The sequence below is a fragment of the Gorilla gorilla genome, chromosome 17, assembly GCF_029281585.2.
Source record: "Gorilla gorilla gorilla isolate KB3781 chromosome 17, NHGRI_mGorGor1-v2.1_pri, whole genome shotgun sequence".
In the NCBI taxonomy this organism is placed as follows: Eukaryota; Metazoa; Chordata; class Mammalia; order Primates; family Hominidae; genus Gorilla; species Gorilla gorilla.
In genome coordinates, this window is record NC_073241.2 from 31,827,407 (window position 1) to 31,847,867 (window position 20,461).

At 38.0% G+C, this 20,461-nt stretch overlaps 1 protein-coding gene across 1 annotated transcript in view; it reads left to right on the forward strand.

The window, feature by feature from the left end:
• Window positions 1-10,856: 10,856 nt before the first annotated feature.
• Window positions 10,857-20,461, forward strand: part of LOC129528467 (histone-lysine N-methyltransferase 2C-like) — a 60,288-nt gene continuing 50,683 nt past the window's right edge. The window contains 3 exon segments of the mRNA XM_055368863.2: window positions 10,857-10,895; window positions 13,765-13,884; window positions 16,652-16,768. Of these exon segments, the coding sequence (XP_055224838.1) occupies window positions 10,857-10,895; window positions 13,765-13,884; window positions 16,652-16,768 (276 nt within the window).

Below are 20,461 nucleotides of genomic sequence, written 5' to 3' on the forward strand. Positions count from 1 at the left end.
ACTACTGTAGTCAAGTGGTCCTCCCACATGAGCCTCCCAAAGTGCTGGGATTACAAGCATAATCCACCATACTTGGTGAGATATGAATTTCTAGGGAAAAAAATCAAAATTGACTCAAAAAGCAGAAAAAAAACTTACATAGATGAACTATATTGAATCAGTAATGAAAAAACTTCCCATAAAGAAATTTCCAGGCCCAAGTGCCTTCACCAAAAAGTTCCATGAAACATACAAGAGAAACAAACCAACCAACCAAACAAACAAAAAAAAAAACTGCCACCAACACAAACAAATAAAAAAAGAAGACTCCCCAGTTCATTTTACAAGGTTAAAATAAAAATAACCTTGATTCAAAACCCAACAAGGCAAGTGCAAGAAAAAATATTTACAGGCCATCATTATTCAACATGGATCAGCAATTATTTTTAAGATGTACTGGCCAGGTGTGGTGGTCATGCCTATAATCCTAGTATTTTGGGAGGCCCGAGTGAGAGGATGGCCGGAGCTCAGGAGTTTGAGACCAGCCTGGGCAACAAGGCAAAATCCCGTCTTTATAAAAAATACAAAAATTAGCTGGACATGGCAGCACACCTATAGACCCATCTGTTTGGGAGGCTGAGGTGGGAGGATCACTTGAGCCTAGCAGGTTGAGAATGCAGTGATCCCTGATCATGCCACTGTGCTCCAGCCTGGGCAACAGAGTGAGACCCTGTCTCAAAACAACAACAGAAAGATATGCTGACCGCCTATGATGCTGGCCAGGATGGCGTATGCATGCTACGGCCTGTCATTTCCACTGATCACAATTTGAAACTCTGGACAAAATATAAATAGCAATGGCCCAAGTACTCTGAAAAGTAACCAGCAGACAGGTTGGGAAACGTCAAAACCTGAAGAATTATCTGGATGGCGGTGGTGAGAGATCATATTCTGGGTCATAAAACAAACCCTAAAGTTAAACAATTAAAATTCAGTGAATTATTTTCTCTGATGACAGAATTAAACTAGGAATCTAGAACATTTCTAGAACATCCCCAAATATGAGAAGTTAAATGGCGTACTTCTAAATGGCCCATAGGTCAAAGAGAATATCTTAAGACAAACTGGAAAACAGTTTGAACTTAATAAATATGACATCATCTTATCAAAATATGTGCTTACAGGGCAATTTATAGCACTAAATTATGAGAAATGAAGCATCAAATCAATAATGTAAGCATTTACTTTAAGTAAAAAAAGAACCAAGTAAACTCAAATCAGGCATAAGAAAAACAGAGTAAATCAGTAATATTTAAACAGACAGTAAAGGAAAAAAATTCAACGAAATCCAAAGTTGGTTCTTTGCAGGGGTAGTGGGAGGTGGAAATCAATCAAATGAGGAAGCCTCTAGCAGACTGACAAAGGAAGAAGAGAAAACACAAATTGCCAATACCAGAAATGAAAGGAATATTATTACAAATCCTGTAGACACTAGAAGGCTATAAAAACAAAACAAACAACTATATGCTTCTAAATTCTACAAATTAGGTGAAATAGATCAATTCCTTGAAAGACAGACTACCAAAACTCAAGAAGAAACAGACAGCTTGAATACCCCTGTATTTATTAAAGAAACAGAAGTGGCACAGCACTTTGGAAGACAATTTGGCAGGTTCTGATAAAGTCAAATGTACATGGACCATGTGACTCGGCAATCCTACCCTTAGGCATTTGCACAAGTGAAATGAAAACCTATGCTCAGACAAAAAGCACTTTGTGAATTCCAATCCACTTATAATTTACCAAAAAGTGAAAATAGTCCATATTCCTCCAATGACAAACCAATAAGCAAACCATGTAGTATTTATACAATGGATTACTATTTGGCAATAAAAAGGAATAACTGTTGATACAGTACATGAAAGTAGCCAGACTCAAAAGCCTACATCCTGAACGATTCCATTTGTATAAAATTCTGAAAAAAAAAGCAATGCTAGAGGAACACAGATCAGTGATTGCCAGAAGTTTACAATGGAAGGTTTTACTATAAAGGGCAAGGTAATTTTTGGAGTGATCATAGAATTTTGTAATCTACCAAAAACAAACATAATAAATGGGCAGATAAGTAAAGTTCATGGATTGGAAAGTTCAGTATTGCAAAGGTCTCCCAAAAATGACCTATCAATTTAATCCCAGTGGAAATTCCAATCAGTTTTGTGAAGGCTGCTAAGTCAACTCTAAAATGGCCAAGAATAGACAAGATCACCGGAGAGGAAGCAGGGAGGTGGACACAAATACCTTCTGATTGATGAGTGAAATCATTAGAAGGCCAGCAAAAATACAAGCAAGCCAGAATTTCTAAAGCACCACAAAAGAACACTAGTTAGTAGTGCGTATAGGTATCTCTCAAATTTGTTGTAAACATAGGCCTTTAAAAAAATATTAGAAACTGATATTTAAAGAGATATAAACTCATATTAAGCTTTTGAAAAATTCTAAGCAAGGGCCTCACCTAATTTCATAAAAGGTTGTGTAGAACCAACCGTTGCTGCAAACGATGTGCTGCCCTGAGATGTGAGGATCCTAGTGGTCCCTCTGGGTCAACAGCAGCTACCATGGCTGAGCCCAAACTCTGATACATTATCTATCTACAATCTTTATTTTTAACAATTTATATCAATGCTACCCATAAGGCACAGAGAAACAGAAATGTTTATGTGGCCTCCTGCCAAAAACAATCACTTGCACTTATTTCTAGTACTCCAGAAGACAGTAATAGAAGTTTTTCAATTTAGAAAAACATTTACAGCAAAGAAAAAAATCTCTGTAAACTTCCTGCTTAACCAATCTAGTGAATTGTGATGAGCCATATAAATTCATTTAGCCACCTTATGAAAGACTTAATCCAAAGTCACTTCTAACTTCTAGAAGAGCTAATGTATTATAATCACAGTTGTGAAACACTCAAAGGCCAGAAATGTCAAGGTGTGGTCTATATCCTAAGTCCAGAAAAAAAACAAAAGGCAACATGTACAGGCCAAATGATTGCCAATTTCTTCTGCCTATGTCATCTTTCTTCACTATAGCCTGAAATTACATTTCATGTTTGACAATTCTCAGCAAGGAGACAAAACAAGCTTATGAGTAAAATAATAGATAGCAGAGCCACAGAGAGGACGAGAGGCAGGAGTCATCTCCCAAGTCCAAATTCAACTTCTATATTATTAGACAGGGCCTCAGTGTCTTTGAACTGCAAGGAATTAATATTGATTGTAGCATGAGTAAAACCTATCTTCTACTCATCATGAAAAGTCACAGTCGTTTTGTTTAAAGACTCCAGAATTATTATAGACAGAAACAAGAAGGTTACACACCTATTTGGTGAAACGAGGAATCAGGAATGAGCATTCCCAAGAGAATACAATTACAAGAGTAAAATCACCTAGAGTTTTTGCGCTGCTTAAAAAACCCAGAAAGAAGTGCCAAATGAGAAAATAATCAAATTCAGTGGAAAAACTCACTTGAAGGTATCATGGTCAGCTGGGTTTCCACCCCTTTGTTGCACTTCAAATCCTGTGTATTCCACAAAGACTTGCTCCTTTCTAAAGGCTATGGTTCACGTTCAACAGAATAGCAGCAACCACCATGAGCCTGAGGGCTGGCTAGTCTTTAGTATTCTGCCTTATTCAAAGAAATGATCATTTCCCTCATTCCTAAAGATCTCCCAGGTCCATTACAAAAAAAGGAGCAGCAGCCAGGCCCAGTGGCTCACACCTGTAATCCCAGCACTTTGAGAGGCCAAGGGGGGAGGATCACCTGAGGTCGAGAGTTCAAGACCAGCCTGGCCAACATGATGAAACTAAAAATACAAAAATCAGCCGGGTGTGGCGGTGTGTGCCTGTAATCCCAGCTACTTTGGAGCTGGGTAACTGGCAGAGGTTGAACAATTTGCAGGTCTCAGAAGACAGGAAAATGTGGGAAAGTTTGAAATTCCAAGAGACTTGTTGAATGGCTTTGACCAAAATGCTGATAATGATATGGACAATGAAATCCATGCTGAGGCAGTCTCTGATGGAGATGAGGAACTTGCTGGGAACTGGAGCAAAGGTGACTCTTGTCACCTTTGATAAGATGGTGGTTGAGGAGAGGTCTTGGCAAGCGGTGATGTGTGAATGTAGTGAGGGGCCTGAAAACGGAACTCAGAGAGGACACTGGGTTTTAGAGGCTGAAACTACAGAAAGTCCGCTGCGTTCAAGGCCTGCTTCCACCAAAATCTAGCAGTGTGGCCTCAAGCAAACCATTTCACTTCTCTTGGCCTCAGTTTCTACATCTGCAAAATGGGATTTATAATCCTACCCCAGCCCACAGAATTCAGAGTTATATGAGAAGGCTAGAAGAGCTCACCTACCAAGGGACTCTTTTAATGGCAAGGTGGGGAAACTGAGGCACCGAGAGGGCTAGGGCTCTGCTAGCTGTCACCCAGAGTCTGCTGGACCTGCGATGAGAAACCAGAACTCCTGCCCCTAGTTCCCCTGGCTTTCCTCAGGCTGGGGAGTGAGTGCGGTGAATAGAAAGGGCAAGCCCTCCTGCTGTTTCTCTCTGGACAGGGGCGGGATGCTGGGTGAAGGGTGAAAGGAAGAGGCTGGAGAAGGGAGAAAAGCTCCAGCTCACACTCAGTCTGAAATTTTTTAAAATGCGGACTCCGTGGCCCCTCCCTTACCCGCCCCATTCCTCTCTGAAGTCCTGCTTGTGAAGGGCCAAGTCCTAAAGTCTGCTGCTCCGCCTCTCTGTGTGCAGAGCCATGGGGCCTTCACAGGCTGCAGTGGGTCCCGAGCCCCCAGGGCTGTGCCCGCTGGTCCTGACCAAGATCGCGGCTGCCGAGGTCAGTCCAGCGCCAAGGGCACAGGGCCAGGGCAGGCAGGGCAGGGCTACCCGAAGCGCATAGAGGCTGCTGGTGTCAACGGGACGTCTTCTGGGGCGCCTGGCATCCCTAGGAGTGGAAGCCGCTGATGAAGTCAAAGCTGCCTCCTCCTTCAGGAAGACTTTGCTCCCATAGCTGGCGAACAGGAAGCGGAGCAGCGCCAGGAGGATCTGCGGGCGCTGCTGAGGGCTTCTTTGCAGGGACAGTGCAGCAGGCAGCGAGGAACAAGACTGCACGGCAGCCCCCCATGGCCAGGGGAAGTTCAGAACCGGAGTCGCCCGCCGCCCGGCGATTCTCCATCCCTGGATCGGTACAGGGGCATTTGGACGCTGTGGGGAAGTCGCGGTCTGGGGATATTGGGTCCAGCCTTCGGGTAGAAGCAGGTGATAAACGCAGTCAGGCCAGCCCGGAGTGTCAGCCACACTGCGGTGCCCACGATGCCCAGGGTGAGCGCCACGAGGCGCAGGAAATTGGCTAGGGTGGGAGCTCACTGGTAGGCGGCCCTGGAAGTCAAAGATCTGCTGCTCCAGCGCTGCCACCAGTTGCAGGCAGCAGAAGGCGAGGAGCGTGTGGCACCCGCGTACTCGCCCATCGCGGACCTCTTTATCCAACCTTCAATAATTATTCTTTTTATTATATTCAATGATTATCTACTTTTCATAGAGAGCAGCTGTCAGTCCAATAACACACTTAACAAATGATATACCTAGTCCTCAAGGTTAAGAAACACATGAAGACCAGCCCAACACTGAAAATCAGTTTGCAAACCTTCGCTATGTCTGATGCCATTCCTAAAAATTTTTAGGGACAAGTTTTGTTTGTGGTAAACAACATAAGGTGGGGTGTGTGCTGAGCCCAAAGCTGACCGATTGCTCACAATTACTCATAACTACCCATTGACTTGATTTTATCAAACTTCAGACAGTCTTGTCTCCTCTCCTCAGGCCCCTGGACCTTGGCTCACCACCTAAGACTGAACAAGCACTAAAGGACAGACCAGCCAGCTAACAGCTCACTCCAAAAATGAGCGGGACTCCCAGAGAAACTATTTTTATTGGAGCATCCTGGTTTTGCCACCTGCTCACCCCGCTGCCTGTCCTTCTCTCCAAGGAGGCTTCTGCCAGCCCTGCTTGTCCTTCGCTAGAAAAGGAAAGCCTTTTCCTGTTTGATCCTGAGACACCTGTAGATTGAGTTTGGAATATTCTCCCTATTGCAATAGTATTTTTGAATAAGTTTTATTTTTCCCTACCTCTGGTTGATTTTTAATTAATACCAGTAAGCTTGGATGAAAGCCTGCACACCTTAGGGGTGTGTGTGTGTGTGTGTGTGTGTGTGTGTGTATGTACTTTAGCATTACCATGAATGTAATAACAGTAAAATCAAACAAACACAGATGGATAAGCAATATGTTGGACTAGTATGAAAACGGCATTGGCAGCAGTGATATGATTTTTTTTCAAAATGGTACGCTTTTTGAAGTGCAATCTTATTTTAACCTAAAATCTTACTATCAGAAAATGCAGTGTACATTAAAATGTTCTGAACTGCTTTTATTCATATATTAAATGGTTGTACTCAAATATCTACAAATTTGTTTTTCACTTATGTAATTGTCTTATAGAATGTTCAAAAGTCATGCAGAATGTGAGACAATTTTCTATTGAATACGATTGCTTTATCATTGCAAGACATCAAACATCCCTGTTTCCCGCCAAATAAATGTACAATAGCAATAAATGTAAAGATGTGTTTTGTAAAAAAGATATATTTTTGAGTTACAAAACAAGGATTTTAAAACTTGAATTGTTACAGTGAATATGTCTTAATACAGGCCAGAGTCATTTAGGTAAAAAAGTACCTCACATCTATTCTTTGCAGTATCACTTAAAGGTGTTTATTTAGCGGCAAAGATTTTTTTTTGTGCCTAGAGGCAGATATTTTGCCCCATGGCTATTTACGGTATGAAACTGTATTTAAATGAGTGTACATATATAAAAGCTGCCATTCTGGCTGTAAACTATTGCGGGTTATCAAGATTAAAAAATAAACAAATAAAAATATTTCTGTTTTTCTATGAAATGTCTTTACTCGAGTCCAAATGTAGAGATATAAAATGCTTGAAATTCATAAAACCAAGTGTTTCACATATTTCAGTTGTGATGGCCTTTGTCCTACTTTTGTTAGTGAAGCAGGCAGACTGCATTTTTTCCCTCTCATACACCTTCAAATGGTGGACAGAAAAATTTGGTAAAACTTCTAGGGCATTATCTGATGAAACACATTAAACGCTAAAGGAGAAATACAACTTCATTGTTTATAAAAGACGTATAAGAAGGAAACCTGCATACATATATCTATCAGTTTTGTATTTTCAAGAAATATTTGCCTTAAAATGAACTTCATTAGAATATGTTTTCTCCCACAGAGCCAAGGAAAGTAAGTTAGACACAGGATCTGGAAGTCTACCTGTGTGATGTAATTACATTGAAAACATTCCACAAATAACGCAGAAATGTATCATTGTGATCCAAAATATTCTCTAAATTTTCTCAAAGCAATGTGGCCACATCTATTATCTTTTACTATGACTAGTCATCATTCCATGCATTTGAACATTACCTCACCCATTTGCAGCCTCCTATCTCTGCAATTAATTATAGCTAACATTCTCAGCAGTCCAAACATCTTGCAAGTGACAGCTTGAAAAAGCCTACCAGAATGATGTTCACTCTGCCACCTGACTAGCTTGTCTTCCATCTAGACATTGCAGTATGTAGAAGAGTGCTTTTAGTATTATAAATTTGATCCAACACGTGTTCAATTAGATGAAATCTTAAATATTGCACTACATGTGAATTGGGAAAATGTTAATTTGCTTCTGTAGTTTTAAGTGTATTCTCAGAGGCAGATGAAGACATATTACATCACTGAGTTCAAGAAATAAAGTAAATAGAAGAAAAAAGGTGTTATTTTAATTTGGTTATATTTATATTTGAAGTTTTCTTTTCCAGATTTAGGAGAACCTACTAAATACACTGAAAAAAATGTGGTAGCCCTGGCTTAAATATCATACCTTATTTTTTGTTTATTAATTCCAGGGTAGAGTAGAAAAATATGCTCTCTTATATAATATAAAAATGATATGGGGAAAAGAAGTAAAAAATTAACTTAGAGACACCATTAATTAATTTCTTTTATAAATGAAACACTAGATAGTTTCTATTTGTTTTGACAAATAGAGAATATATTTAGAATCAATGCTTTATTTCTTGGAAAGTGGAGTAAAAAATTTAAATGTAGGATTCAGATTGTATTATAAGTATGCACTACAGATCACATACATTTGTCTTTTCTTTGTATTAGACATTATTTAATGGTAAGCATCCTTTCAAAGGCTATTTTATATAAGTAGTAATGTATCTGGAATTTCTGAAATAATAAAAGTGACCTAAATCACTGTGTTTGGTAAATTCACAATATCCAAATAGCAGGAGGGGAGTGCTAGAGGTAGGGAGGGGAATGCTCATGTTCTCATTATTCCCAAACAGATTCTTAAAGTCTTCTCACTGGACACATGGATGCACCTCTGTAATACCCAATGTCTTAGCCACGACTGTCTGCACTTTTTAATGAGATACATTTCAACATTATTCCTTGTCACCTCAATATCAGATACTTTCTCATGTAATCTTTTACTTCTGAGGAGTTGAATTATTGATCCATAAACTGAATCCATAGCTATGTATCTGTGGATGTTTTTAAATTATGTGAAAATTTTGTATATGCATTTTTCAGGGGAAAGTATCAGATCACCCACCTGGTGATTGTAACAAAAACAATCACTCCTGTTGATATTTAAGTCTTAATTAATTCAGAAAAATTTGCACACACCTTAAGGTCAGATAGTATTTTGTACCCTACATATAAAAACTCCCTTTTTTTTTTTGAGATGGAGTCTCACTCTGTTGCCCAGGTTGGAGTGCACTGGCATGATCTCTGCTCACTGCAAACTCCGCCTCCCATAACATTAATGATCACTGATCACAGATCACTGTAATGAATATAATAATAAGGAAATATTTTAAAAATTGTGAAGATTACCAAAGTGTGAAACCAAGACACAAAGTGAGCACAGGCTGTTTGTTAAATGGCACCAATAGACTTGCTTCACCAGGGTTGTCACAAACATCTCATTTGTAAATAAAAGAAAAAATGTTCCTATCTGTGAAGCACAATAAAGAGAAGTGCAATAAAATATGTTTGTATTAATTTGGTTAACTTTATTCCAACTTAATGTAAATTAGTTTTAAAACAGTTTATAAAATTCTAAAATGAACCTGGCAAATTTAGAGCAATAATAAAATGATTTAAATTAGAAAAGTCTTTTTTAAAAAGGATACATAACAAATGTCTCATTGGAATTATTAAACTTGTTTCAAGTTCAGCTCTGAGGTTCTTAAAAACTAAAGTAAAAAAGTATGACCAGTTTCTGAAGTCAAGATAAAACCATACAATCTTTAACTTAGAAAATTATCTTCTGTGTTGTGTCCTAAGCATAAACAAATGTAAGGACTTGCCCTGACACTCTGTAAGTAGTTCCACTCCAATACGCCCTGCAGAAATGTTTCCTGGCAAGAACAGCAAGTCAGAAGCCTTTTCAGCATGGCAACGAGGGAGAGAGACTATGCTATTAAAAAAAAAAAAAAAAAGATGAGCAGGAACAATAGCATCTTAGACAAGTGAGAAGTTTCAAAAGAGACATGTATAAGGAGAGCAGTTGCAATTATAAGGAGCAAAATATGGAATGATGAAAAAAGATACTTTAAAGAAAGTTTTCCTCAGTACTTTGCAATGCACTTGCCACCTTCTGAAGAAAGCTGGCTCCTCCTGGAACCTTAGGGTATTTGGACCCATGCTTTGGAATGGGGTGACCATCTGCATCAAGCTAACTTAAATTCAAATTTGTGTGCATAGGATAAGAATAATTGGGTTAAATAAAATTCACTTTTAATCTAAAATGTCATTCATTAGTTTGACCAACTTTCCTTACCACTGGCCACTTGGTCCTTGTCTTGTTTGACAGGGTTGTCAAACAAGGTTTGTTGTTTCCTTCTTTGAAGGAAAGAGTCAGTGTTTCTTCCATTCCAATGCATCCACTTGAGGAAATTTTAATAAAGTGGGCAATGAATGGGCAGCAGAAGAATTTACAGGCCTGCTAATCAAATGCTAAGTAATAAACCCTGGAAATTCTAAACTCGTTTGCATGAAGACCTTGCTTATTTTGTAACTATTATGTATTATCAAACGTATACTTAATTCTTTGAATGTGTTAGTATGTGTTCAAAGTACACCTTAATTTTATGTATACATATATTTAAATTACATAAAATAAATAAGCCACTAAAAATTTTTAAACATGTTCTTATATTTCCTTTCAGTATTTTTATGTGCATGCATCTGTACTTGGTAATATTGCTGAATGCATGTTTGCATTGACAAAGCCTCTCCCCTTGCCCAAACTCTAGTCAGGATCCTCTAAGCCTCCTCTCAGCCTCAGCCTTCAGTGTTCATCCTAGTCTGGCCCACATCTCTCAGGTTTAGGAAGAAACTTGCAAAGAATCCCCCACTCTCAGTACTGATCACCTTTGATATCTGATCAAATTTGTTATCTCCCACCACCCTCCAGATGATTTCTGATCAGCCTGGCCTGCCTTCAGTAAGAATCCTGTTCGATCTGTTTAACCCAAATCCCCTTTGCCCCTGATGTTTCCTCTTAGTATCCCCAGTTGAGCCAATTTTTAACCATTAAAAAAATCTTGGAAAAATTAAGTTCAGATAGGTTCCAGAGTGCTTATGTTCATTTCCTGGCTTTCTGAAGACCTGGCATATCCTCTTTAAATTGCCTCAATACAAGAAAATACAAAATGGAAAGAAGTAGACATTAGAAATTGGAAAAATGGAGAAATACAGGAATGAAGATAAGTTTCTATTTCAAGTAATTAGGTAAATTGTAAGGTGTTTATATTTAACTTTTTCTCATTAGCTTTAGCCCCTTGAACCTTTGAGAACATGTTATTACTATATTTATCGAATGTCATATTTTTTATTTTAACATAGAATGGTATTTTCACTCAAATCTCTTGAAACATATATTTATAGTCAATAGTTAAATTTTATTTAATATCAATTGTTTCTTTTTATTAGTATTTTCTTAAAAAATAATATTGGCCCGGCGCAGTGGTTCACACCTGTAATCCCAGCACTTTGGGAGGCTAAGGTGGGCAGATCACTTGAGGTCGGGAGTTGGAGACCAGCCTGAGCAACTTGGAGACAACCTTTCTCTACTAAAAATACAAAAAGTAGTCGGGCGTGGTGGTGCTTGCCTGTAATCCCAGCTACTCAGGAGGCTTGAGGCAGGAGAATTGCTTGAACCTGGGAGGTAGAGGTTGCAGTGAGCCGAGATCGCACCACCGCACTCTAGCCTGGGTGACAGTGCGAGACTCCATCTCGAAAAAAAAAGAAAGAAAGAAAATGCCAGACATTTATTGAAGGGCTGGAATGGTATTGTGAAGTGTTCTGAGTCAGTTGGGCTCTGATTGATAAAGAGCTTGGCATGTTTGAAGGACAGCAAGGAAGCCAGAATAGCTGGAGCATAGCAGCAGGGAGACAAGGGCCACAAGATGAGTTGGGGAAAGGTTTGTCTTTTAAGTGCTCTGAGAAGCAATTGAAGATTTGAAATAGAATAGTGACTTGCTTGATCACATTTGCACTTTTGAAAAGTTCCTCTGGCTGCTGTGGGGAAAGGCTTGAGTAGATGCAGGGTGGGAGAAGCATAACCAGCAGTAGACTCTTGTGGCAGGTTAGGTGAGAGATGGTGGTGGCCACGACTGGGCTGCTAGTGGTGGAAGTGACAAGAAGTAGAAGGATCGGAGACAAAACTTGAAGATAAAAAGTCTTGAATTTGCTGATGATTTGCATTGACGAAGTGTTGGGGGAGAGGACTGAAGGAGCAGAGGAGAGTGACAAGGGACTGGATGCCATTTATAAGGATGGGGAAGACTGGGATGAAACCGGTTAAGGGAGAAATTTTAAACATGGCAAAATTAAGAGGGGTTTTATGTGAGAAAATGGAAATGCTAAGAAGGAAGTTGAAAATCCTGCTAATTTGGAGATCTTTGATTAAAACTAGAAATAAGAATGTGGGAAGCATCAAGTTCCAAGATGCCCTCATTGTAGATAACACCATTTAGGATCTAGGCTCAAGCCCTGGGAAACTCCAGGGCTTCGGAAGTCAAATAGAGGAAGAACACGTACAGGAGATGAAGAAAGATTAGCAAGGAAGTCAGTGAAATATCCACAGGTGGGCTGCTGCCAAATCCAGCAGAACAGTATGCCAGATGTTAGGAGCATGAGTAAAATGAGAAAAGAGAAATGGCTTTTGACAACACTTCCCTACTAATAGTAGGGAAGAAGACATAGGTACAGATTCAAGTTGATTTCAAATTATGAAAGTGAGATAATTGACCTGCAGTGGTTGCTGCTCAGTGAAATCAGCATAGTGATTACCTGAGCTAGGTTAGAGATTTGATGGGTAAGAAAGAACACCTGAGGGTAATCCTGGAGGGGAAAAAAATAAAGTGTTTGCTGGAGAGAATGAGTTGGATTGCTGGACTTCAATGTGTGTGGGTTGAGTTTGTGACTTAAAAATGAAACCAGTCTATTGCTTGTGTGGCTTTTCCAAAATACTGTTATTCCATTACCTATCTCTTACCCCAAGAGTAGTCACATTCTTATTTCTGGTTATTTTAATTCCTGGTATTTGTATGTGATTAATGAGATAGTACTTGTTAATTTGATGATATTCTAGAAACCTGGTAAGTACTATGTACCTTGCCTTAAGTTTTGGTTACTTGATTGGTAAAATTATGCATGCACCATTGAATTACCTAATTCAAAATATATTCTTTTATTGTTTGACATTTGTCTTGTTTTTCTTTAAAATGTTATCTTTGTGGAGTAAACATTTTTCTTTATGCTGTTTAGCATCTTCAGATTAGTTCAGGGTATTGCTGAATGTGGTTGTTTGGAAGTAAAATGCTTTAGTTTTAGTTATATAGATTTTAATAAGATAATACTTTCTATATAATTTATCAGGTACTTTAGGCATTTTAATTTGCAAATTTAGGACAATTTGCTTTAACGTTTCTTCACTTTTGTCCATTGGATGTAATTTCCATAAAGTATTCATTTCTCTAAGTAAAAACCGAAACCAAACCGACAACTAATGGTCACTGAAGAAAGAGTGATTAAATGCTAAGGTTACAATGGTATTTGCATTTGAATGTTACCAGCTCTCTACAGTGTAAAGTTTATGCATTTATCGATTGCTTATGTTTCTCATTGCATTCTTTGGCCTACTGGTTTTGGTTGTTTATAGCTATAGAATATAGAATTCCTTATGGTTATCCATTTCTCCTTTTAAGTAGAGTGATAGTTGTTAGAAGAAAAATAACCCCCCAATACTTTCTTCTAGTGTTAATTCTTAAAGTGTGATTGACTTTTATTTACTTTTTGGTGCAGTAATTGCAGTTCATGAGTCAATGTTGATATCATATAAACCTTAATTTTTAAAGTTTCATTGTAGTGATGTCTCTGTAGCAGCAAACATTTAAGTTATTTAAGTTATACTTAAATGTTTAAATCACTGTTAGTGATTAGCTTATTTTGCCTTCCTTGAAGCAATTTGTACTAAATTTCCATACGTTTGCATTTGTTTTTGCTGTTCTAAAATTCCTTAGTTGCTGGCTTTGACCTTTTATGTTGCTGAGTTTTACACATCTATTTTCTCAACTGCCATATCCTAGGAGGCTTGGAGTGCCCAAAATACAGTGAGCCCACCTTCCTGGTCCCCAGACATTTCAGAAGGTCGGGAAATTTTTAAACCCAGGCAGCTTCCTGGCAGTGCCATTTGGAGCATCAAAGTGGTAAATAAAATTGCATTTACATTCATATATCATTTCTGTCTGATTTGTTTTGCCCTACTGGGTGTTAAGAATTAAATCTTTCTTTTCTAGATTGAGCTTCCAGAAACACTATTTAAATCTAAAAATTGTAATGTAAAGAAATAATATGCTTGCATTTAAAAATCAAGTATACATTTTTAATACCTCTTTTTATGGTTAATTCCTTTTGTTGTGATTACTACTGGTTTTATGAGGGAGAAGTCCTTGACATGTAGACCAAAAGGTAATTAAGGACCTTTTCATTCATGATATCATAAAACTTTGTTGCTTAGAAAAAAGCAGAAGAAAAAACTCCATTAATTTATTATGTTCTCATGGAGAAGAAATACCAAAATTGTGGCAGATTTCATTGTCTGTTTAATACCTTAAAATGACAAGGCTTTTTCCCCCATGACATTGGTTGATGGCTCTGCCAGTCCTTGAAGTGAGTTAAGTAGTGTGATGCATTTTGAAGAGAAAAAAATTAATTTGAAAAAGTATTAACTCAAAAGTTAAAATACTTCATTGACTGGAGATGACAGTTTTTCTTCATATTCTATATTTAATATTCTGGAATATGGCTGTTTAATTCAGACTAATCAAGGATTTTAAGGAATTCTAGGTTATACTTTATTTTCTTTCATGACTGGAAGAACTATTTTTTTTTAACCTCCCTACCTCCCCATGATATCATCCAAGATATTGAGGTATAAATATACCTCATTTGACAGTTTGATAATATAGACCACCAATTTGTACTTACTTTTTTTCTGGGTCAGCATTTCATGTTTGAGAAAATAAATTGAGAGACTACTGTAGTCTTGATTTTTAATCGCTGACTTAATTTTTCAAAAATCTTTTATACCAATTTAATAACAAAACAAACTCGGCCGGGCGCAGTGGCTCACGCCTGTAATCCCAGCACTTTGAGAGGCTGAGGGGGCAGATCACTGGAGGTCAGGAGTTCGAGGCCAACCTGGCCAACGTGGTGAAACCCCGTCTCTACTAAAAATACAAAGAGATTTAGCTGTGCATGGTGGCATGTGCCTGTAATCTCAGCTGCTGGGGAGGCTGAGGCAGGAGAATAGCTTGAACCCAGGAGACGGAGGTTGCAGTGAGCCAAGATCACACCATTGCACTCCAGCCTGGGCAAAGAAGCGAGACTCCATCTCAAAAACAAACAAACAAACAAAAAACCCAAAAAACTAACCTGACCCCATCCATCTGTTGTGCAAAGAAGCTGATGCACTTCTCAAAAGGGATCTCAAGGAGAGCAGGGTAAGAGAAGACACGAGTGGCAGTTTGAAGCTGGGAGCTGGCTGTATTTATTACATCCAAAGGGAAAAAAGCCATTCCTCCCATTCCTTTTGTTCATGTGTTTCTATTTTATGCTTACAGTATCACCATCAATTTTTGACTTGGAAACCATTCTGCTAAATAGGGAATAAGTTCATTTCAAACTATGATAGGGACATCAGTTGAAGATATGACATATTATTTAACTTATGGTGAGGGAAACACCTAAGTATTTTCCTGAGCATCTGGATAATTTTAAATATACATAATTCATCTACTTAGGTAGGTGCCAGGTTTTTTCAAGGAGTAATTAATTAGTACAAACAAGGGTGAGGGGGCAGGGAACACCATACTCTGGTACTTAATGTCTGAAATTATCAGGGAATTTAACACATTTTCCAATAGGTTTATTTCTTGTGTAAGAAGTCAGATAAATTATTTCCATTTCAAGTATTTATTATTCAGATTATTTAAAGCAAAGCTTTCACAAAGCCTTTTGTCAGCTTTCCTGTAATCCTCAAATAATTTTTCCTGGCTGGACGCTTTGGCTTACTCCTGTAATCCTGGCACTTTGGGAGGCAGAAGCAGGAGGATCACTTAAGCCCAAGGGTTCTAGGCTGCAGTGAGCTGTGATCACACCACTGCACTCCAACCTGAGTGACGAAGAAAGTTCTTGTCTCAAAAATAAAAGTAATAACAATAATAATAAATTTTCCTCTAAATACAATGGTGAATGAGGTAGAAATGTTGAGTTCATAAGAGAGCTGTTGAATAGTGAAGGAAACTGACTTAATTTTAATGACAGGAAGAATACTGTTACACACTAGCAAAAATGAACTTTCATGCTGATGTAGCAGTACAGAATATGCTTCCAACCCAGGGACGCTGGAGCCAGACTTGCTAGCTAAGCGACCTTGGACAAGTTACTTAACCCTTTTATTCCTCAGCACACTCATCTCAAATGAGGATAATAAAACCTACTATATGGGATTGTTGAGAGTAAAAAATACTTAGATTAGTACATAGTAAGTACTCAACAGATGTTAGCTATTACTGTAATCACCGCGAGACCAGTTAATGAGAGAGTTCTTCCTTATCCTTACTCTATATTGAATACAACTTGTTGCACTTCGAAATATCTGGATAAGGCTATAGTTGTTGTCGTCACCGAGAATGTAGGAGTGGGAAAGAGAAAAATCATGCAAAGCCTTGCTGATAGCGTTCACAGTGACAGCCCGAAAGTATGATTCTAAGGTTGTAAGCATTTTATATTTAGATTTTTAAGTTGTGGAGTATACTTTTAAAGATAAAAATAATAAGCCAGGTCTCTTAATACTTATCTAAAGAAGTGTTTGTATAACATTTAATAAAATGTTTTATCTCAGTGGCATTTGGATTTAAAAATTATTTTGGGCTGTCACAGAATGTTGACTTTTCCTAATCTATTACATAGGGCCGTGGGTCTGGATTTCCAGGAAAGCGGAGACCTCGAGGTGCAGGACTGTCGGGGCGAGGTGGCCGAGGCAGGTCAATGCTGAAAAGTGGAATCGGAGCTGTTGTATTGCCTGGGGTGAGGCTTGCTTCATGTATATTTTCTCTAATCTAAATGTCAGTTAATGATGAAAATCTCATAGCAAGTTATTTTGAACTTAAGAGTCATATAAATAGGTCAAAATGTTTATTTTACTGTCCTACTTTGCTTTTTTTTTTGAGCCTCTGGTTACGTTTTCTTGTATATTTACTTTCTCATCCTTTCTCTTTTCTTACCTTCCTCTTTGACTCCTTATCTTTCTATGCCAACCCTCTCTAAAAAGTCAGTATGTAATATAGTTGCTCTTTAATTTAAAAATTTTAAGATTGATATTTGCTTACTATCATGTTATGAGGCTTTATTTATATGTGTATTACAAATATATTTGCTAACTACTAGCAAATATTTTATGTAATAACTTTGCTATTTATTAAAATCCTGTTTTTAAAATTCTGAAATGTCATTTTAAGTATAGGAGACAGGTGAAATTGTTCAAGTTTACTACTAAACCAGGAATAAGGAAGCTTAGATTCTCGTCCTTTTTTCAAAAAGAAAAATTTTCAAACCAGGCTTATTGAGGTATAGTTGATATAAGCTATATTTGACATGTACAATTCCATAAGCTTTGATATATACATATACACCCTTGAAAACGACACCACAATCATGATAGTGAACATACTCATCTCCCAACGTTTCTTCATGTCCCTCTGAAATTTTCTGCATTCCCCCTGCCATCCGTCCTTGTCCCCAAGATTAGTTTGCATTTTCTAGAGTTGTATATAGGTGGAATCATACAGAACTGTATGCTTTTTGGACTGATTTATTTCAGCACAATTATTTGGAGATTCATCTATGCTGTTGTACTTGTTAACAGTGTACTCCCCTTTCTTGCTGAGTATTAATAAAACTGTGGATGCACCACAGTTGTAGACCTGTGCACTTTTTTTCTTCTTCTTCTTCTTCTTTTTTTTTTTTTTCGGAGACAGGTTCTCTTTCTAATTCCTGGCTGGGGTGCAGTGGTGCGATCATAGCTAACTCCAGCTTTGACCTCCCACCTCTGTCTCCCAAGTAGCTGGGACCATAGCTGTGTGCCAACACACCCAACTACTTTTTAAAAATTTTTAATAGAGACAGCATCTCACTATGTTGTCCAGGCTGGTCTCGAACTTCTGAGCTCAAGCAATTTTCCCACCTTGGCTTCCCAAAATGCTGGGATTACAGGCGTGAGTCACCATGCCCCAGCCTGTAGTCTTACATTCTTGTAATGTCTTCATCTGGTTTTGGTATCAGCATAACTCCAGCTTCATAGAATGAATCAGAAAGTATATTCTCATCTTCAGTTTTCTGGAAAAGTTGTGTAGTAGTGGAAATGTATCTTCTTATATTATACATGAATTTATTAGTGAAAGCATCTTGGCCTGAAATTTTCTTTGTGGGGGGTTTTTGTTGTGTTTTCTTTTTTTTTTTCTTTCTTTTGAGATGGAGTTTCGCTCTTGTTGCCTAGGCTGGAGTGCAATGGCACAATCTCAGCTCATGCAACCACTGCCTCCCAGGTTCAAGTGATTCCCCTGCCTCAGCCCCCTGGTTCACCATGTTGGCCAGGCTGGTCTCGAACTCCTGACCTCAGGTGATCCACCTGCCTTGACCTCCCAAAGTGTTGGGATTACAGGCGTGAGCCACCATGCCCAGGTTGGAGTGCAGTGGCGTGATCTCTGCTCACTACAGACTCCACCTCCCAGGTTCAAGCAATTCTCCTGCCTCAGCCTTCTGTGTAGCTGGGATTACTGGCATGCACCAACATGCCTAGCTAATTTTTGTGTTTTGGGTAGAGATGGGGTTTTGCCATGTTGGCCAGGCTGGTCTCGAACTCCTGACCTCAGGTGATCCATCTCCCAAAGTGCTGGGATTACTGGATGAGCCACCGGTGCCCAGCCTGTGGGACAGTTTTTAACAACAAATTGTATTTCTTTAATAGGTACCTATTTAGGTTATCTGTCTCTCCTTGCATAAATTTGCACCTTTCAAGAAATTTGTTCATTTTGTCCATCTTGACAAATTAAAGGAATGGAGTTGATCATAATGTTTCTTATTATTTTAATACCTGTAGAATCTGTAGTGATTTCACCTCCCTCATTCTTGATACTAATAATTTGTATCTTGTCTTATTTTTTTCCTGATCAGTCTGGCTAGAGATTTATCAATCTTATTGATCTTCTTGAGTCAGCCTTTGTTTTCATGGACTTTTCTCTGTTTTCTTTCCTCTTTCTGTTTTATTGATTTATATTCTCATCTTTATTTTTTCCTATCTTCTCACTTTGAGTTTAAGTTGATCTTCTTTTTTTGTTTACTCTTACGTGTCCCTGCTTGGAAGGGACACTTGTGAAGTTTAGGTCAGAGCTTTCTATTCTCCTTGGCTTATATCTGTGGTCTAGGAAAATGAAATTTCTATCACCTTCTGGATAAATCACACTATTATCTATGCAGGCAACAATAGCACATATTTTCTCAAAGATTACCTTTGCCCTCAAGTTAGGTTTTATTTTTCTAGCAGTCTAAAGGTCATGAAATAAATTATAAAATAAGAACAGTGGGTCTTCAAGCTAGATGATACTGTTTTCTTTCTTGCGTGGACAATTATTTTAAAATATTTTGGTTTTTCTGCACTTATTATTTAAATATGACTCCCCACCCCCACTTGAATCTAGGGACATTGCATTTTTCTACTGCAGACTTTGTTTCTGGTTTATACTGGGAATATATTGTTTATCATTTTCAGTGAAAGCATCCACTGGTTAAATTTCCTTTTAAAAATAATAATGGATCTTTACAATTTCTTTGAGCTGCTCAGTGTGTATAATGTGTTGAATTTTCTGTTAGTAGTTGGGAGGTAGAAATAGATACTTTATCTCTATTTTAGCCATTTCCCTAATTATATATCTCAATAGTCTTGTCAATGCATCATTAGTCCTATGACTGAATTAATGATTACTTTTAGCAGTCACTTAATTTCTTACTGATGATGATGATTCTACTTCTGTGAATCATCTTGGATGATTCTCTAAAATCTTAGAAAGCTAATTTTGTTAATACTATGCATATAACACATCAATACATTTTCTCTATTAAAAAAATTAAAGCGCTATAGGTAGATCAGAATTTACCATTACTAACTCCTCAGTCCTCCTTATTTCCCTGTTACCAGTTTGCTATATTTATATATTAGGTTGATCCATATGAAATTGACAATATTATTTCTGAACTGATGAAAAGCAGCAATTTCTTATGATTCAACCTCTTATATGTGCCCATAGACTACATGTAATGACTTTGCAGGTTTTTATATTATAGTGCTATACCTCAAATACTGTTCTGCAATTTATTTTTTCACTCAACAACGTCTTTTGTAATTTCTTTCATGGCAGTCTATACAAGTTTCTACCTCCCTACTTTTAAAATGTTGCATAATTTTCGAATGTTTGGATTTGTCATGGCTTTACTTACTCCCTAATGATGAATATTGGCATTATTAACACTTGTAGTCATTAGGGTTCATATGACTATAAATTGCTCTTATAAAGCATTAGTACTATCCATTAAAACTGCTTTTAGGCTGGACACGGTGGCTCATGCCTGTAATCCCAGCACTTTGGGAGGCTGAGGTGGGTGGATCATGAGGTCTTGAGATCAAGACCATCCTGGCTAACATGGTGAAACCCCATCTCTACTAAA